General features: G+C 37.8%; 3 protein-coding genes and 1 long non-coding RNA gene across 5 annotated transcripts; 1 reads left to right on the forward strand and 3 right to left on the reverse strand.

Moving 5' to 3' along the window:
• Positions 1-372: 372 nt before the first annotated feature.
• Positions 373-2,129, reverse strand: pvalb3 (parvalbumin 3). Its single transcript, XM_043254202.1, has 5 exons — positions 1,988-2,129; positions 1,530-1,597; positions 977-1,109; positions 758-867; positions 373-642 (listed from the first exon to the last, which is right to left on the reverse strand). The coding sequence occupies exons 2-5, from the start codon at positions 1,588-1,590 to the stop codon at positions 617-619; spliced, it is 330 nt and encodes a 109-aa protein (XP_043110137.1). The 5' UTR covers positions 1,591-1,597; positions 1,988-2,129; the 3' UTR covers positions 373-616.
• LOC122355675 lies at positions 2,079-12,760 on the forward strand. Its single transcript, XR_006252237.1, has 2 exons — positions 2,079-2,202; positions 8,633-12,760. It is a non-coding gene; the product is annotated as an uncharacterized LOC122355675 (long non-coding RNA).
• LOC122355674 (parvalbumin-2) lies at positions 4,408-6,116 on the reverse strand. The gene is made up of 5 exons (XM_043254203.1): positions 6,046-6,116; positions 5,532-5,602; positions 5,309-5,441; positions 5,105-5,214; positions 4,408-4,670 (listed from the first exon to the last, which is right to left on the reverse strand). Exons 2-5 carry the CDS (start codon positions 5,590-5,592, stop codon positions 4,645-4,647), a joined length of 330 nt encoding a protein of 109 aa, XP_043110138.1. The 5' UTR covers positions 5,593-5,602; positions 6,046-6,116; the 3' UTR covers positions 4,408-4,644.
• Positions 7,069-8,448, reverse strand: LOC122355671 (parvalbumin, thymic-like). Of its 2 annotated transcripts, XM_043254201.1 has the most exons (4): positions 8,131-8,448; positions 7,894-8,026; positions 7,388-7,497; positions 7,069-7,291 (listed from the first exon to the last, which is right to left on the reverse strand). In XM_043254201.1, exons 1-4 carry the CDS (start codon positions 8,189-8,191, stop codon positions 7,263-7,265), a joined length of 333 nt encoding a protein of 110 aa, XP_043110136.1. In that variant the 5' UTR covers positions 8,192-8,448; the 3' UTR covers positions 7,069-7,262. The 2 variants fall into 2 exon arrangements, with proteins under 2 accessions (XP_043110136.1, XP_043110135.1); XM_043254200.1 differs by having other exon boundaries at positions 7,894-8,448.
• Positions 12,761-20,159: the final 7,399 nt, after the last annotated feature.

Here is a 20,159-nt window from a genome sequence, read left to right on the forward strand (position 1 = left end):
CCCATGATAATAAAAAACAACTTTTTTTAATGAAAAAAAAAAAAAAAAACATTTATGTCAAGAGCAACATTAGATGTCAGTGTAGTTTTCACTTTTTCATTTCCAAAAATTGTGCATTTAACCATATTTTATTACATTTTATTGAGTATTTTCATTGAGTACGTATATAATCTTTTTCCAGAGACATTTTCATGATCCTTTATTTTATGGCATTATAACTTTCTATACAGTATTATTTACTAAGCCATCTATAAATCTGCCTTGATCCCTACAAAGCCATTGTTAATGTCCCCCTCTTAGAGCAAAAAAAAGAAAATTGCTAAGCTATAATGTCAGTGTAATGCCTGCAGTAAGAGCACAGAGACTCAAAAATGAAAAATAGTGTTTATTTTCTCATTGTCCTTTCCCAAAAACAGCATCAAAGATTTTACAGAAACCAACATGTATATCTACAACGCAAAAGACCTTGTGACGTTGACAGTCATTGTGGACCGGGTGCAGCATGGGAGCGGACAGTTCGAATTCAGTTAGTATAAAAATCAGCCACCCCGATAAAAAAGTGGAGATCTCAGGCTACAATACTGATTGTCAGCAAAAGTTGTTGGTCAGGTGCCATTTATGCTTTGACCAAGGCAGCGAACTCTGTAAGATGAAGGAAAAACAATCCATCAGAAGACAGTGCGTTATTATCAAAATAATGTTTATATTGTTTTTGTTAAATACAGTTGGTGTATTGAAAAAGAAGCTAATTCCTCACCATCAACTCCAATCTTGCCATCACCATCAGAGTCTCCAGCTTTCAGGAAGGTCTTTGTCTCTGCATCAGTGAGTGCCCTGGCGCCAGCAGAGAAGTTCTGCAGGAACAGCCTGAAGAGCACAACGGCCAATTACCCTCAAGCGTCATATTCAAGTTGGTTTATTAAAACCTTAAAAATAGCTTATTTTAATATGAAAATGTGTTTTAGATCAGATTTACTTAAGCTCATCCTCCTCAATGAAGCCGCTCTTGTCCTGGTCAATGACAGCAAAGGCCTTCTTGATGTCATCAGGAGTCTTGGCAGACAGACCGACCTTGGCGAAGAAGGTCTTGTAGTCGAAGGAGTCAGCAGCTGGAAGGTAATTTCATCAAGGTTTTTAGCGTGATACCGGAGATGAATGACTTCCAAAAACAATAAGGGTCTTGAAAAAAACGGTCGCTTATCCTTATGTTTCAAGCTCCATACTCTAAAATGAAAATCCTGTCGTGATTTACTCACCCTCATGTTGTTCTAAATCCACGCCACTTTCTTTTCTCCGTGGAGCACAGAAGGAGATGTTAGGCAGAATGACAGTCTCAGTCACCATTCACTTTCAGTGCATCCTAGCCCATACATGAAAGTGAATAGTGACTGAGGCTGTCGGTCCCTATAGCATTCTGCCTTCTGTGTTCCACGAAAAGAAGGAAGTCGTGCGGGTTCGGAACGACACGAAACCGATGTTCTCGCTTTAGCTTGTAGGTCAATGATAGGGTCCAGAAACATGCAGGTTACCTTGGCAGGCCTGCAGGGCTGCAGTGATGTCAGCCTCATTCAGAATACCAGCGAATGCCATGGTTAGCCTAAAAAATGACAGAGGTTTAATCGGACTTCATCAACCTAACAACAAAACCTCTCATAACACTTCATCCACATAACAGATCATCAGAAATTCTGTGCTCCCATATGTTTGGTTAAAGGCACATATTAATTGCATACGTCTTTAACAACACAGTGCGTTATGATAAATCCCACCCAGTCCCGGCGTAATCAAACCGCTTAATAAAGAGCGATATCCCACAACACGTCCAAACTCCAAGACACAAATTATTCCCAAGCCAGGTGGCCGAGACTTAATAGATCAACGCATCCTCTCCGGATCAAGTCATATCGCCGTTGTTGTTTTGTCGGTTTTCTTTCTTCCTTGCGAGGTTTTTGTGAGCTCTCGTAGTTTCATCTGTGCGGGCACTCACCTCTGGTTGTCCTTAGGGTTTGGGTTTGGATTCGCAGGGATGAAACTGGCTACTGCAGTGAGCACCAACTCCGTGGCTTCCACCTTATATACCACTACTCAACCGAAATATAAGGCATAATGTAATGGATACCGCATGACGGGCAGTTGGTTGAAAAACTTGTCCAGTAGTCAGGCCGTTCTATTTTTATGCACTTAAATGAAGATGCTTAAAAGGTACGTATGTATAAGTCCTTAATATCGCGTCGGCTAATAATATACGATGCTGATATGGATGAAAGCTTTCTGTAGTAGGCTATGTGTCTGAAGATGAGAGGGAAGAGTTAAGGTCATTTTGTCTGAGAGAAATCCAGTTCGCTCAGCAGTTGTGTAACTGGAGCAAATATTCTCACGCTTTGGAGCTTCAAGAGGAAGCGCGTGAATCACAGATTAACCCATGGTATCTTTTTTTTCAGTCGTTACTCGTTTTCTTTGGAAATATGAGGTAAATGCAAACGTGAAGCGTGTGTTTTTGTGACGCGAACGTATAGGCAAGTCAGTGATTTCAGCTGCTGGTCCTACCGTATATTTCGCGCTTCTCTTGACCACTGCTTGGCAGCGCAGCGTTTGAGTTCAGATACATTTATGAAATCGCTTTTGTGCGGATTAGATAAGTGATACAAATGTATCCGCCTTGTTTACAGAAAACCTTTTCTTTTTTGACGATTATGTTTAATAAAAACTTCGCTAAAACTAGACTTCTGTACGGGCATTTCTTGTCTTTTTTGTTTGCTCCCTCATCCAGTCGTTTAAAAAACCTAGCATGTTATGTTTAGTAAAACTAGCATATTATGTTGTTGACTGTTTGATGCACAGTTTTGTTATGTTTTGTAGCTAGGTCTCTTCGGATAAATGCAGAAAATGTAGGTTGAATGTCAAATAAAAATAAAATATTATTCTAAATTAAAAGTCTCGAATATTAACTTAATACTTAGCTACTGCTACTCTCACGTTATAAAAAGCTTGCTAACATGGCTACCATCTCTAAGTCTTCTGTTATAATGACAGGTGCATGTGGACAGCTATTCTTGGTTTTAACAAAATAGGTTTTTGTTTGTTTTGTTGTTGTTGTTGTTGTTGTTGTTATTATAGTGGCCTATTGTGAAAAAAACATTTTGTAAAATATAATTTATGAAAACTTTTGAAACATTTTTTTGCAATTCTTTAAGTTATAAAATCATAATTTGCTATTTCAAAACAGCTAATCCTTTACAAATGGATGAATTAAAGCAACTATATAGACTTCTATAAAACACCAGCCTATAAGACTATCCCCTGGTTAACACAGACAAGGCTTAAACCTAGACCCGGACTAGAATGTAATTCTGAGCACTGACTGATCTTAAAATATATCAGCGCCTTGGTTTTTTGATATACACCAGTAATGTTTTGGTTTTTTTTAGGCCTGTTTGTTAAACCAATTATTATAGTTCTTTTTTACATTTATGTTATTGCACAGATCTTGTGAACATTCATATATACTGTTTTTTTTTTTGTAGTAGTAAAGCAATTACATCAATTGTTATAGTACACTCCAGCGTTCACATAGTCCACTTCTCCTGCTTTGCTTCAGTCAGTTGTGTGTGATATGCCTTTGGTATAAGAGTATAAAGTGACACACTCACTGTCACAGTCACTGAGTGCTGTAAGTGATGCCTGTACCCTGAACAAGGCTCATTAGCTCACTTCCTGTTGATTGTAAGGGCATTAATTTGAGAATATGTACAAATCCTCGTGGTGAGTCCCTGTGTTGGATAGAGGTCATCGCATATTTATGTTTTAAAACTGCTTAAATCTCTGTGGTTTCATCTAGACCTCTACATGTGTCAGTTGTGCTTGTATACACTGGGAAATAACACTGTAACACTGTCCATGTCTAGATGTTCCTATTTTCAAAGTAACACTTTTAACACTTGATATTAAAAAGTTGGACTCCATTCATAAAGGTCAGCCTGTAACACAGTCATAACTAGCACAGGTATATTTGTAGCATTAGCCAAAAATATATTGTATGGGTTGAATATGATACATTTTTCTTTTATGCTAAAAATCATTAGGATATTATGTAAAGATCAGGTTCCATAAAGAAATGTTGTAAAATGTTATAGCAGTTTGATTTCTGATTGTTGAATGAAATTCATTTGGGCAGCTTTAAAGGCGATTTTCTTAATATTTAGATTTTTCCGTAGCCTCGAATTCCAGTTCTAATTCCATCCTATCTTAATAAATCACAAATGAATAAAAAGCTTATTAATTCAGCTTAAATTGACCCTTCAGAAAAATATACCCTGATGACTAGTTTTGTGGTTTAAATGTCACAAATTTCAAAGTGAAGATTTTTGTACTCTCGTATGTAAAAATCAGAGGAAGATGCAAAGAATGTTGTTTTAAATCGAATGTATTTTTATTTCCTTAAAGTGCAAAAGAGATTGTAAGTTTGCACACAGGTTTTTTACAGAACAATACAATGCAATGAAACAACATTAATAATAAATAGCTTTTCAAGACATTGAACGTGCGTTCTTTGAAAGGAGGAGTTTGCAGGGCATTCATAAATAAATATAAAAAAGATGATATGTAAGCAGAGCTCTGGTTCCAAAGACAAGGGTCCATGAATGCTTAGGCCTTTACAAGCAAAGCAAACTCTGTGGAAAGACATCAATAGAGAAAACAATTAAAATCTGGCACTCTCCATTTTAACAATTCATTCAATTCAAGCAGCTCAAACTTTAGAGGTTGCTTATATAAAAATATCATTTATGGGATACTAAATAAAAAATTCTAAAGCTAAACACTAGTCAATGTTTTTCTTTTTTCAAGATTTACTGTGCTTTTATTAGATATATTGCTTCTGCTAGTCGGTTTTAAATATAAAGACCTGCATTAAATATAAATGTAGCTACAAAATCAAGAGCTAAAAAAGATGATAAATCAATTACTATTAGAACTTATCGAGCAAACGTTTCAAAAATGTTCCGTAACAAAGACCTTTTAGAATTCATACTTTAACCTTGTATTGTCTTGTTATGCTTTGTAGTGCTATAAAGTTAAAAAATATTATGAATATGAGATTAAGTACCATCAACTCCAATTTTGCCGTCGCCATCGCTGTCACCAGCTGAGAGGAAGGCCTTGGTCTCAGCATCAGTCAGTGCCCTGGCACCAGCGGAGAAGTTCTGCAGGAACAGTCTGGGAACATTGAGGAGAATGGAAAAGAATATTAAGAAAACTGCCTATGTGATATATTATAATTGCTTTCATATAATAGTTATTGCTTTCATACTTCAGCTCATCCTCCTCAATGAAGCCACTCTTGTCCTGGTCAATGACAAAGAAGGCCTTCTTGATGTCCTCGGGAGTCTTTGCGCTCAGGCCAACCTTGGCAAAGAAGGTCTTGTAGTTGAAGGAGTCAGCAGCTAGAATAACATAAAATAGAATCCATATTAAAAATCAGCAAATCAAACAATAGTCTATCGTTTTTTTTTCATATAGCAGATGAATCTTACCAGCACAATCCTTAAGGGCTGCAGCCACATCCTCTTCCTTGAGAATTCCAGCAAATGCCATTTTGATTTATCTGGAAATTAGACCAAAATAGGTGATGATGCATTAAAATGCGTAACAGTTCCTGACATCGACTAAATTATCGTAACATCACCATTAACTGCAACATTAAGTTAATTCTCAAACAGTTCTCCCACTCCCACAGTTAAACCTCTTCCTACAGTTGATATGAATTCTGTGAGCTCGTTTGAGATTGCCAAATGAAAAAAAAACACCAAAAAAGTCATTAGAAAAATTGACAACCATTGCAAGCTCATCCAAAAAGTAGAAGGTAGAGAAAGTATGGTCCTTGGTTTGGTTAACTGAAGAGATGTGCTTTCGCATTTTCAGTCCTGCTGCAAGTCCATTCACATCCTTATTTTATTCCTCCATTTCCCGTTAATTATATTCCATTGTGAATAGAGAAATTCATCGACCCCTGGTGTATGATCCTCAAGGTGTCTCTGGTCAACTCACCTTTGCGCTGCGCTGGCAACTGTTCCACAGATGTGTGACGACTACTCAAGCACCCATGGGCCTGGCTTTTATACTTTTGTCTCTGGGGTTGTAACAGACACCATTTGCTTAGGTTGGCTAAAGTTTCAAACAAAAATGTGTCCACTAGTCATATAGCTCTATTTTTATCCTTTCAAAAAGGGGTGCTCTGAGTCCTTATGGGAAACATAGGTGGGACATCCTAGTGCACACTCTGCATATTGTAGCATGTGCAAGTGTTTGCATGAAAATGTGTGCAATGCATTTCTATGTAAAGTAATTCTTTGTACCATCATTTTTATATTTGGCCTTGCACTATGATAAAATGAATCCATTTTTGGGGGTCAAACAGGAATCGCTTTAGAGAGGGTTACGCAAGATCCTGCTGGATAAACTAAAATTCCTATTTTTCAGTCTATTCATTATTTTATTTCTGAAGTTTTGTACAGTAAATCTAAAAGGATTTTATGATTTGTTATCCCATTAGGATTCTTTCATTAGTTATTGCAAATTATTATTTAATTCTATTTTTTTCATGTGTAAGAATATTGTTTTATGGGATTTTTTTTCTTGGGAAGAAAGGGGAGGGGGGTGTCATTTACAGTCTGTATACCATATATATTCTATACATGCAGTAAGACGAAGCTAAGCAGATTCTGGGACAGCTGGTGTCTTGCGCAGGGGCAGACGTTTCAGAGTTTCAGATTACTGGCAAATATGATAAAACACTTAAGCTTTTATCGCTAAAGGAGGCTATTTCACTCAATGCCTTAATAAATAGTCCTATGCGTATTCAGCACTATGATGACCAGTGAACAAAATGTCAAAGCATGCAAAACAACACAGATTTTTTCTATTTCAATAAATACAAATACTGCAGTGCTTTATAGTACTTTGTATAGCACTTTATACTTTATAATACCACTTTAATGTGTTAGCTTTTTTACCCAAAAGCCGTAACATATTTCTTTGAAATATAAAACAAGTAAATAAAAAATGCAAGAATATTGTTGAAAACATTTTATTTTGTATTCCATCCTCGGGTATAATTTCTAAGCTAATACAATAACATTACAGCAAAGCACAGAAGGCAAAGCACAATCCTGAACAATCCAGCTTTGAAAACTACTGACAAGACCCCAGTGGCAAAGCTCGTTTTTCACATTTTTCTTTGCCATGTTCAACAGTCACGGCTGGTTTCAGGAAGCATTAACGAGGGCTGAAAATTCTACAGGAAATGAGGAGATGCAGATTAATCTCTTACGTTTATACATCACTTATCCTGTATAAAATATATAAATATGCGAGCATTTTATATACCGACCTTCCCAGCCGATCTTCCCATCTCCATCAATGTCTCCAGCCGTGAGGAAGGCCTTGGTTTCAGCTGCTGTTAGCGCACGAGCCCCCTTAGAGAAGTTCTGCAGAAACAGCCTAAAAAATGAGTCACAGTATAATAAGTGAACATGTAGAGATTATTTGGTTGAAAGATTTTGTGCAATCTGGAATAGAAAGGCCCCAGTTATTCATTACAGTGAACGTCAGCCGTATGATATTTCCTAATTTTTACTGTTTTCTCGGGTAACTAAAACCAGCACTCTCTGTTGCTCCTTTTTTATTACTCACGCAACTACTGCAATTGTTATGAATTGGACACTGTAATGCAACTTATCCATCTTTTTAAATAAGCACCAATTTAGCATGCACATATAAAAAATGTATTGACTGTGTTATAAGCTAAATGACGACATAGTCCCTATTGCAATTGCGATTGCATTTTTCAGTCACTCTATATATTCATGAAAAACATTATTAGGCGATTTACTCAACTGTAGCTCATCCTGTTCAATGAACCCACTCTTATCCTGGTCCAACATTTTAAAGACCTTCTCTATCTCAGGAGGAGACTTCTTTGACAAGCCTACTGTCGCGAAAAATGTCTTTGGGCTGAAAGAATCCTTTGCTGCAAGAGTCAAATTAAAAAAAGAAACATTCACAATGAACATTCTGACAAAAGAATAAAAGAAAAACACACAACGTTCACCGGGGTCGTCATTCATACTTTACCTTTACATGCATTTATGGCAGTTGAGATATCAGAGGCAGCCAAAACATCTGTGATAGCCATTTCTCAACGGATCGGAGGAAAATCCGAGGCCTCTACTTGCAGCAGTACCTTCGCTGATTATAACAGGTCTGACCATCGCTACGTGATGTCAAAAACCACCAGCGTTTGTATGTCAGCTGCAGCTGTGTCCGTTACACCACCTGACCCGTCCTGGACACACAAGTACATCCCATTGTAATCGTTACTTGATCGCAAAGCGCGTCACAAAACTATTGGATGAAACGAAAAACACAAACCTTATCATTTATAATAAATGTGGCGTGTTGCTAAATATTAGCAGGTTATATTTGGTTCCGCCATTATACTTCTTCACTTAATGTCAGTATCTTTTTAAACATCCTGTTATTGCTTCACTTTCGTTGTTGATTTAAAAGCAGTATAGCCGTGAAATAGGGTCTGTGGAGAATTTTGCTCTGAAAAATGTGTTTATTTTCCTCACAGATCAAAGGCTGAAGGCTCGATCACAGTGCTGAAGCACAATGAGATGAAGTCCACCTGTTTTTGTGTTTACACGACTCTGCCGATAGCTTTGTCTTTGCGCACGTGCCGATCTACAGCAGGCGGACTGTGCGCGGCCGTGACGTCAGCTTCACTTCCTCCGCAGGCTCTTTTCCTGAGGATGGACGTCTGCCTGCCTGTGTTGCTGCCAACCAGGGGCCAAAGCAATGACAAAAACATCCTTCCAGCCCACTACCTGCCCCTGTGGCCTTGTCCAGCTCCATACTACCTCTTGTTTGCAGGAAGGCCATGTTTCCTGAGTGACAGGGATTTGTGGGGATCGGGGCTGGACTTTTTAAATATTCTCAATAACACTGTTTGCTTTGTCTTTGTTTATGTGCTACATCAGGTGCATTGAAGAGCGTCTGGAGCCTTGCGATATTAGAAACGCTTTTTAAAAGGACAGAGAAGAGATTTGACCTGGTGAGTTAATGTGATTTAGACTATATCATTATTTGGTATATGTTAACAAGCAGTAGTAAATACAAATATTTTTTCTTTGAGCCTTGTTTTAAGAACAGCGTTAATGATTACGTAAATGTGTATTTCATGACAAGGGCATGCTGCCTTTGGACCAAAATAGTTGAAACCATAACATGATGGCGCTTGTTTATTCCCTCTTTTATTTAATGTATGGCAGCTCTTTTTAATTACTGAACATGTTGAGCTTAGAGAACATGTGCAAAATTGTACATTTATGGGTACAACAGCACTTTGTATACCTAAAATATCTTTAAAATGTGCATTTTAGGTATCTTTGTAACTTGTAACATTAAAATACTACTATAAACCTTTTTGTGTTAATAAGGTGCTGTACATAAAAGTAACGATTTTGCACTTTTTTATTTTATTTATTTATTTATTTTATTTATTTATAGGCAATTGATACTACTGGAAAAATGAAATGTTTGCAATGTTTGCAATGTAATTAAATGTGCAATGTTCTTTTATTTTTGTATGCATTCTGACACACATTTTCAAAATGAAAAATAGATATTACTCAAAATTAGATTTAGAAATAAAGTCTATTTAGTTAGTTAGTCAATGGGGTTAAATGTTTTGTTCCCTATTCACTTTCATCGTATGCACAAAAACTGTTGAAACATTGTTCAAAATATTGTCCCTTTTGTTTAATAAGTCCTACTGGTTTGGAAATGGTGAATGAGTAAACGATGACAGAATTAGATTTTTGTGAGATATCCATTCCAATTTGGATATAATCTTTCTATTTTAAGCATCAGTTACCCGTGTATTTGTTTTATTCCCGTGGCTATTTTCATTAATACTTGTTAAATTTGTCAGGGGGTAGTTAAAAGAAATGATTAATAAGCTGATAAGTGAGCAATGTGTTGCAATTACTGTATTTAAATCATTACATGTCTGGAACACGCCCTGTTTTATTTTGAGACGCTTTTTTCCACGCCAAGGTTCTCAGTAACAGACTGAGATTTCTCACTAAGCCTCTTCTGATTGATTTACGGCTTGTTTGATGTATCTTCAATTGCTCTTGATCCGCCAATGGCATTGTCATCAGAGCATTAGACATGTACAAAGAGCGGCTCTGCGGATGGGAATGCCTTTCAAAAGCTGTCCCTAATTAAAGCTGATTGTGTCTTTCATAAACGAGGACACAGATTGCGCTGTTCCCCCATCTCTCGGGTTTAGTTGCATCTCTATCTATTTCCAGCTGACCAGCTGTGATGGAAGCATGCCGATGGGACTCTCAGATTTAGCCAAGACGGTCGCCTCAGTTTCAGTTCCCGCCCCTCCTCTTCCCTAGCATCAATCACTCAACACCAAGTGTGTGTGTGTGTAGGTTGGAATGTTTGTGTGAGCATGTATGGACACCCTGAGGTGACCTCGGCCCAGATCACATCATTAGCCGTAAATCTGAAGACACCCACAAAACAAACACATTTAGAGCACATTTGGGCATTCTTCCTCACTGTCTGATTTACACTCCGGTGAAATGAAATCTTACGCAACACCAGTCTCTTCACGTGAGTGATACGGTCACGGATTGCTCCACTTTCATGTCTGTGAAATACACCAAGGCGCTAATTGAGCAGCCTATCTTGCCAGGCTGCGAATTCCCCTTGTGCTGATCGTTGATATGCCCCTTGGGGGCCTGTAAAAGTGGCAAGAGGCCAGCGAGAGTCCTGGATCTGCACAATGAGATCACCAAGGCTTGGATCAGTTGTGTAACGGTACTCATGTATCATGCCACAGAGTTGGACACTTCACGCTGTGCATCTCATGTACTCTTCATCCAACAAAGCCTGTTGGTTTCGTGCCCCTGAAAATTAGAAAAGCCCCCCCCACAGGAGCTCCAGGTCTTTCCCAATGCCATGCTGACATGCAGAAAGTGGCCTTGGAAGCTGCTTGTGACTTACTTAAAGGGACAGTTCAATCGAATATATGATTTTTTTTCTGTACAGTGAAAGTCGAAAACAACTTTTGTCCCCATTGACTTTTATTATATGGACATTAAAGCGATAGTTCGCACAAAAATAAAAAATCAGTCATTAAATACTCACCCTCATGTCGTTCTAAACCCGTAAGACCTTTGTTCATCTATGGAATAAATTTTTTGATGAATTCTTTGACCCTCCCGTAAACAGCAGGGCGCCTATCACGATCAAAGTCTAGAAACATAGCAAGGACACGAGAATATTTTTTGAGCGCAAAGAAATTTATTCTATGATTCATCCGGAGCCATTTTGGAGACTATCACAGCATATGTGTATGCAGCACCACACGGGTATGCTGTTTACATTGTTTATGCTTTGATTTGAATGTAAACAGCTTATCCGCGTACGTACGTTGCATATGTTGTTTACGTATGCGATGCTCCCCAAAATGGCGCTAGGGTGACACGGAGGAGACAAAAATAATTGAATAAACAGCTGCTTTTGTTTTCTTCGTGCACGAAAGGTTTTCTAGTAGCTTCGAAAAATTACTATTGAACCCCTGATGTCACATGGATTATTTTAATGATGTGTTAATGTTTTTCTGGACACTTATCATGATAGGATCCTTGCTGTCTATGAGAGAAAGGGTTATCGGAATTCATCCAAAAAATTATTATTTCCGTTTTGAAGATGAATAAACGTCTTGCAGATTTGGAACGACATGTTTCTCACTATCCCTTTAAGCTTTTTTGCATGGTCAGTGGTCCCAAGTATCTTTTGGACAGAAATGCAGTCGGCCATGCACCGGGAGCAGAGCATACCAGTTGCATTACGACTCAGTGACTGTCCCTCTGCTTGTACAGTACCTTTGGGGTTTCCCTGAGCTGCCACAGGCCTGGCTCTAGTTTTATGAGTATGACAGTATCTCTTGGATGGACTTCACACTTGAATGGCAGCACACATCCATGATACTGGATACAAATCTGGCGTTGCATTTTTATAGCATTTCATCCCGTAAATGTTTTTTTTCCTTTCTCTATTTTGAGATCACATACATGTTCTCAGCCTGGTACAAATCTCATCCGGCAGTTTTAGTGCTCCGGTAAGTGAGACGTCTGCCAGACTCAAAACAGGTGACATTTTTCTTTGCATAAACTCTATCCTGTAAACACAGAGATGAAGGAAAACAGAGTAAAACATACTGTTGGCAAATGTTGCAAATGTCATCCAACACTTTAGACTCAGCATCGAAGCTGAATAAAACTTATTATTATATAGGATTCATTTGGATCATTGTTAAAAAATATTTGTATTGATGCTAATTTATCTCATTTCAGGTCCATCTATCTGTAATATAATTATTGTCATACCTTAATATAATCGCACTAATCTGATTAGTATTATATAGTTTACTAATGTTTGTTAACATGCTTAATGAAAGTTATTAATGAAACACACAACAAGATAAAGTAGTAAGATCCAGATGATTTGAATGATTTTTGGGTGTCTTCCAAAATAATTGGTGTTCTATTTCTTTAGCAGATGTTTCTGTCTAATTTCTTGGGCATATATAATTTCTTTTGCATAAAAGCAGCTCATCATATGTACATACTGTAGATGTCTTTTCAAATAAACCGATTTGTGGAATATCAAATAAAAATGTATTTTCCCAGTATGTTCTTTCACAGGCAGGACCTGTAAACCTGATCCATGACTGCAGAGCAAAGGCAGGCAGGCGGCCGAGACTGACAGAGCTTTTTTTATTTTTAAATTATAGTGACACAGCATATAGAGAAATCTACTGAACATCCCTGCCCATATATAGTTACTATACAGGATTAGATTAAGGATGTAAAGCCGACAACTGACAACAGAGAGTGTTACATTTTCCCATGTTCCTTGTAAAAATGAATATGGTGCTTTATGTGTTTGCTAATCTAACTCTTTAATAAAATATAACTAATAAAATCATATTATTAAAATGCTGGCTTCATGTGAAGAGCTTCGGTCATCTCTAATCACACCAGACCCATGTGCAGTGGTAGCTAAATGGTAATAATCTAAAATAGTTCTTTTTCTCAATTCATGTCAAATTTAAATGGGTCACACGTGAAGACACTTCACCTCAGGATCCACCAGAGGGACTCTTGCTGCATAATGTATATATGCTGCAGCTTTGAATTGTAGGGTAAACATATATATTATCTGTTTTATTTAAATTGCAAACACCCAACATCCACTTCAAGCTAGAGTTTATGGAAAGGATTTGGAAAAATATAGTGAATTTTGTAGCAAGTTTTGTAGCCATGTCACAGCAAGAGGACTGTAAATAGTTGAAGTGGAGTTAGCCCTAACTGGCCTCCCTGTATCATCTCTGGCTTACAGCCAACTTCCTACCACTAATTTAGACTGTTCAGTAGTTCACACCAAGTACCATATCAACTCATCCTTAGATCAGGGTCCCTACTGTTAACTAATACTAAAAGAACAACAACAACAACAACAACAAAATGAATTCAATTATTACCTAAAAATAAAAAAATAAATCAAAAACCTTCCAAACATTCTATTTTCTTTTTATTATTAAGCTGAAATACTAAAATATCTAAAAAAAAAAAAATCTATATAATCTATATAATAATTACAACAAAACACAATTACTTAAACTTTAAAATGAACAATTAATAAAAATTACAATATTATTTTGATTCTGCTAAAATAATTCAGATTAAACATCCTCTGTGGCCAAAGATTACTAACAGAGATCTGGTCCAGATTCATGCTTTGTGTTTGCATAAACATTAATAGAATGTTTAATATTAACTCTAACATAATTGGCGTTAAATAGCATAGTAAATATGTATACAGTGAAACTGTTTTACTTTAAAGAATATTTAAATGGAACACTTATGTTTACTAAACATATGTCTATTACATAAAAAAGGGGATTCGAAGTTTGAAAGCTGAAACTGAGAAAAGACAATTATTATGGTGATATTACGACTTGAAATTTTATTGGCAGGTCCCTGGACTGATTTATAAACACATAAATCAATGATGCAATGTACGACAGCATTTTAATTTAAGCAGAAGGTGGTAATATATTTGTGTTTACAAATCCATCTTGAATTACTCACACTATTCAGGCCGTCTGTACACCAGAGCTGCTGTACGAGGCACTTCCCAACTTTTCCAAAAAAGGTTACGACAGCCAAGGCTGACGTTTCATTTTTGTCCCCTACCCAGAATGCAGTGGGGCACCAGACGAATGGAGTTGCTGTTGTAGTGGGGCATGTAACTCTCCGCGCCACTGGCTCTGATTTGCATGCTCAGAATAAGCCCAAAGGCATCCAATTACACAGCTCTCATGGATTGTTTGGTGTCACTTATCATCTGTTTGAGGGATATGATGATTCTGCTCTTCATGTGTAAAAGGATAGCTTGAGGTTCTGGGCCCCTTTTTTGTGAAGTGTTACCACTCAATTGGTGGGAAGATCAACACAAACCCACTTAAAATAGTGAAACTCCTCCCTTTTTGGTAGCATGCTAGGCTCCGGGACCCCTACAAGGTCTGTTGCCATAGTTCGGGGTGAGCACATTCCCCTCTGTGATTTATGAAAAATTAAGGCTAAGACACAGAAGAGCTTTTTTACTGAGAGTGAAACATGACCCCAGATGATTTATCTGAGATTTCCCATGTCTGATCATTTCATTTATATCACAGAGAGCTGTATTGATATTATATTTAAAAAAAAAACGAATAGCACCTGGGCACGACATACTGCAAGGATTTGCTTTTGCAATAATACCTTAATACCTCTGCTCCAGTTTCTCTGTCTCAGTGCTTTTAGCTGCTTGTTTTAATGGTAGCTGTTAGGTCTTTGGTTTCAGAAGCTTGGAGCAAAACCACGACAAGTGCACGAAATTCCTGAAGAAGAAACCCGAAGCTCCCTGTACTTTCTTGTCAGGCGTCTGATTGAACTACCAGCTGCACGTTTGCTCCTCCCCACGCTCAGGCCTGATGGGTATGCGTATATATGTGCATCTGTTGCCAGCTGGGAACAATATCCTGATGCTGAATGAGTGTGCTGTGTAAAACTCCAGCATCAGTGATTTTGTTGCCAGAGGAGCACCTTGGACATCCCGTGCGCGCGCCTTCGGAGATCAAGCTTCCCTCATCCCGACTCACGCAGTTGGAAAGCGGGCGTTAAAAATGCCTCAGAACCGGCGGTGTTCGGCTAAATTTACGCCCGTATTATCTAAATGCTCCACTTTTATTAGTGCAGTGTTCTCGCAAAGTCAGAAATGGCTCACACTCATTTACTTTATCTATTTAGATGTGAAAAAAATAAGCAGCTGTGCAATAAAAAGACATTTCGAGACTCCATCAGCATTCTTCGTAAGGTGTCATGTTCACGATCGGCCACTGCGTGTCCTGAATTTAATTGTGTTTCTGGGAAGTGTCCAGCAGAGGGCGCACGCGCACTTTGCCGTGTTTCAACCCCAGGGCCTCGTTTGAGTGACGCGCTTGACGAGGGCGCCAAATACCTCAGGATCAAACAACTTCTACAATACTGCTACAGCGAGTATATAATTAGTAGTAAAGTAGGTATTCTGATCATACATTTTCCCAAGGACATATTAGCGATTTAACCACACTTTGTGTAGAGTTCAGCAGTGAAGATGCCATCCTTGGAAGTAAGCATCGCTCTTGATTCCCTCTACAAAAACAACACAACAACTACAAAATATTTTCAACTAGCTTTTGAATTATTGCAGAGAACACTGTAGTTAGACACTTGTTGTCAACTAGACCTTTACACGCCTTTGAAAAAAGTAAAGGCTTCAAAAGAAAAAAAAAAAACAAGGGGGATATTTACTGATGTATTTTATGTTATAAATATCTTGAGTGTTAACCACATACTTTATTTCAAGCTTTTAGCCGGAGAACCATTCAAAAAACCTGTTTAGGGACAGTAAAACAATTACAGGACATGTTGCCATTTTCTAGGTTTTGGCCTACAAAAAATGTTTATAGTGCACACTTGGAATATCACATGAAATTCCATTTTCCTAACAAAGGGGTGTAAATAATTACAACCATATTTTTCTACAACTCATTAATAGCCTGACAAATGTAAAAATATGATTAAATTACATTTAATTTGAAAAATCGAAATAGCTATATTGTTTACGAGACGATAAAAGATGCTACTGAAATGATTTCTGCATGCTTAATAGCACAACATGAAGTTAATTTCATCTAGCTAGCGAAATCGGCAAGGTGAAATAGGTCTTACACGTCTTAATTAAATGCATTGAATTGCTTAGCTAATTAATGTAGGGGCTTTATTTGTTAAGTAGTTGTTTCAACAAAGTTTACGAGTAAGTGGGTAGTTTTTGGTGTGTGCGTTTGTATTTATTTACAGGGTGCGGAGAAGGCTGGGTGGAGGCTGTCAGAAGACATGGACACACACCTGTTGAACACAGAGGTGTTGAGCCAGCAGGTAAAGAAAGAGGGATTAGCTCTCTCCCTCAACTAAGAGATTTCCTCTATGCATACAGATGGTGAGTGTGTGTGTGTTTCTTGACTGACTTCGTCACAGTACCTATTGAGTCAGCTCTCTGAGTCATCCGTTTCAAGGTTGCCTAGTGACAGCGGCGGGGAAATGTTTCCTATTGCGCATTCGCTGATGCTCGGTACCAATATTTATTCAAGCACTGCAGTAAGAGGGCCAGAGAAAATAATTGATGCATTTCACATGATTGCATGGATGTTCGGCCATCTGTAAAAAATGTTTACCTGTGGATTCTGAACTTCGCCTGTTTTTCATGCTTACCTAATCAGCTTCCTAATAAAACTGATATATGGTGGGATTCGAGGGTGAGCGAACTGTTTCTTTATGGTTGGGATTTTTGGCTGAGAGTGTTGTTTCTTCATGGTTGTTTCACCCTGTGCATTGAGGCACCATTTAGTAGCCTCTCGTCCAAAATAACACGTTTAATTTGTCCTCATTGGTTTTTCTAGAGGACATGATGATGCTCCTCCTACACGCTTGCACACTGCTCTCATGAAAGATGTCATTATCAGTGAAAATGAATGGAGTTATAATATTACCTCATACACCTCGGATATACATTTGAATGCTGATGTTTAAGTCAAAGATAAAGTTGAAACCAGCCCACATATATAGGAAAGCCAGTAGAACTTTAGGAATATTATCTAAAGCCAGTTTCGTTCCAGTAGCGTGTTGAATGATAACTGATGAAGTGGTTTCACAGGTTTCCTGTGAAAAGAAGTGTCATAACAAAAGATCTAGTGTTGCTATACAAATATTTACCACTGCTAAGTAATGCACAGAGGGTAGTAGTGTGTGTGCTGCAAGACAATATTTCCTGTTTTGACACCTTCCACGTTAACAAGAAAACAACTAACTCTAAAAAGCAGGTGGAGACACCTTCTGCACATATTCATGGCTTCTGAAGCTCTGAGGCATCCCCTTACAGCTGCAGGATTAGTTAGGTTGACCTGCTTTTTTCCTCAAAAGCAGAAAAATCCGTGTTACTCTTGAATTATAGCTTTCAGTTTCCAGTTCAGTGGAAAGTCATTGCTTTCTAATAATTATCAGTGGTTACGCACAGTTTGCAAAGTGCATGATACAAGATGGGCATGCATTTAAATAAATAAATACAAAATAATTAAAATGAAAAAATTGTTGCTAATGGTGTTATTTTGTTTTATTATATTAAAATTGCATTTTATATTATTCAATTATTCAGATAAGTCATTTACACGTATTAATATATAAATAATAAAATAATTACATGTCAGATGTATTTTGCGTGTGTATTATAAAGATGCATTTCCTTAGCATCTGTTCGAGCCATACTGATATAACAGATTGTACTTTTACCCCTCTCGTCTGACAAGCTTTTGGGTCATGGAAAAACTGACTTGTCCCCCCTCTTTCCCTTTTTATGATGCTGCGTGAGTCAGGCTTTAATGCACTAGTCCCTGGCTGCTGTTTTGTCCAGTCAGATCACAGAAGATGACATAAGGGGCAGTATGACATCAATGAATGATGCATGAAAACATCTATTTGCTCACATTACAAATCAGATTATTGAATCAAAAGTGTGTATAAGCACTAAAACTAGATTTTTTTTTATCATTACGTAGCTTTGGATAAGCAAAACGGAGAGCGTTATTAGCATAATGTCATCGTTTGACTTTGAAAGTCACAACATGAACGTTCTGCTAAATATCTCATCTCGCGTTCCACAGTGAAAGGAGCGTGAGTAAAAAGACACAGCTATCATCTTGGGATCTCTTTAATTAGTAGTTGTCATACCTAACATCATCCAACCCTTCAGATAAGCATTCGTTCGGTGAAACTAATTATCTTTGACTTTATTCAAACGCCGCTGTGTGTGAAGAAACATCAGGTGTGCAGAGCAGCGGAGAAAGGCTCCATGTTTAAACAGCTATTTTTGCGTTTAGCCTTGAAGGCAGCCAGCTGTGAGCTCTGGGCCTTGATTAAGCCATGAAACATTATATTTGTTTACCAATCAAAACAGTTTGTGTACATGGTTTCTTATCTCCTTAAGTTCTCATCAAACAGCCCATTAAGCTTCAGACAACATTTTCAATTGTCGTTTACATCTCACAAGCTGCCCTCGCCGGAATGTAGCGCTTAGCGTGGGGTTGCTAATGAGTGACTTATTTACTCAAGGGAAATTTGAGCAGGACTTTAAAGATACCCCCGTGTGGAGTATGCAAATCCAAAAGTTATCTCGCAATTTAACACGATGTTGAACAGTTGTAAACTATAAAAGGTGTTTTATGCACTAGGTGCGCTTTATCAGTACTACCAAGTGCTGATAAAAGTAGACTACTACTAGAGCGAATGCCTGGATGGATTTGCATGAATGAATTTTAGTTGTGTCTGTACAGTTTTTATGCCTACTTGTGAGCACGATTTTGTATGAGGCTGTTTTCTGAGCTCTGTCTGTAAAGCTTTGCTTACAGGCAGATTGTTATCAGTGTAAGTGCTGTATACCGGAGGTTCCACGCTGAATAAACGGAGGGTTGGGATAGAAACTGTTTCCATAGTCTCGGCACTGAGACCGGAGCAAGGGAGTAAGTCTTACCCTGCCTGTGTCCAAAAGCTCCTCGACCAAGGCCATCAGCGATGTGGGGGAGGAAACATTCGAGCTGATAGCTGCTGTGAGTTAAACAGGTGTGAAATGTACTTGTTCCCAGAAACTATGTGAAAATGTCCTGTTTGTCCAACCCCACGTTACGTGTGCCTTAATATCATGTAAAATGTTAAAAGTGTGCATCCATCCCTTAGGCTACTCAAAATGATGTTTGCAGTTGTGCTTTATGCCACGCTGCAGAGAACGCTCAAAACGCGATTTTAAGATTAGAATAAGTGACTTTGGGTGTATTAACGCAGGCACACTTAGAACAGGTTCGCCGTACTCAGGTACAAAATAAACATGTCTGTGTTTGATCTGTCTGATACCACAGTTTATGAAAAGGGTGGTTCTTTGCACACACATACACTTCTACAAATAAAGGATCGAGTAAGAAGCCTGATCTTATTGGAGAGATTCAAAAGGTTCCACAAAAGGACTTTTTACTTTCTTAAGATTTTGTTCTTTAGACATCCATGATTCTGGCGCTTTAAAACAGTGTCTGAAAGAAACAGTAATTACAATTATAATTTTTTTATAAGTGATCTTCACAGCCCCATCAGTAGCATGTAATACATACATTAGGCTCTTCAGATCACTGTATCATGAAACATGAAAATAACATGAAAATTAAATAATGCAATGTATACATACGTAGAAGTGTAGAAAATTTAATTGTTTAAATGAATGTAAAGTGTTTTTTTTTTTTTTTACAAGTGTGAATAAATAATAAATACAAAATGAAATAGGCCTAATAATCTTCAAAGAAGCACAAAAACGCATAATCATAATTAAAGTTCTTAAAGGTGCTGAAATGATATGTGTGCAAGGCCCATTTGAAATGCAAAGGTCTAAGCAAA

Source organism: Puntigrus tetrazona, chromosome 12, assembly GCF_018831695.1.
Source record: "Puntigrus tetrazona isolate hp1 chromosome 12, ASM1883169v1, whole genome shotgun sequence".
In the NCBI taxonomy this organism is placed as follows: Eukaryota; Metazoa; Chordata; class Actinopteri; order Cypriniformes; family Cyprinidae; genus Puntigrus; species Puntigrus tetrazona.

Coding starts and splice junctions, on each gene's coding strand:
- pvalb3 (XM_043254202.1), bottom strand. CDS start 1,590: ATGGCATTCGCTGGTATTCTGAATGAGGCTGACATCACTGCAGCCCTG. Junction 1,110..1,529: donor AGCCCTGCAGGCCTGCCAAG/GTAACCTGCATG, acceptor ATTACCTTCCAG/CTGCTGACTCCTTCGACTAC. Junction 868..976: donor ATTGAGGAGGATGAGCTTAA/GTAAATCTGATC, acceptor TGTGCTCTTCAG/GCTGTTCCTGCAGAACTTCT.
- LOC122355674 (XM_043254203.1), bottom strand. CDS start 5,592: ATGGCATTTGCTGGAATTCTCAAGGAAGAGGATGTGGCTGCAGCCCTT. Junction 5,442..5,531: donor AGCCCTTAAGGATTGTGCTG/GTAAGATTCATC, acceptor ATGTTATTCTAG/CTGCTGACTCCTTCAACTAC. Junction 4,671..5,104: donor CGGCAAAATTGGAGTTGATG/GTACTTAATCTC, acceptor GTCTTTCCACAG/AGTTTGCTTTGCTTGTAAAG.
- LOC122355671 (XM_043254200.1), bottom strand. CDS start 8,123: ATGAATGACGACCCCGGTGAACGTTGTGTGTTTTTCTTTTATTCTTTT. Junction 7,498..7,893: donor ATTGAACAGGATGAGCTACA/GTTGAGTAAATC, acceptor CTCATTTTTTAG/GCTGTTTCTGCAGAACTTCT. Junction 7,292..7,387: donor TGGGAAGATCGGCTGGGAAG/GTCGGTATATAA, acceptor CATTTCCTGTAG/AATTTTCAGCCCTCGTTAAT.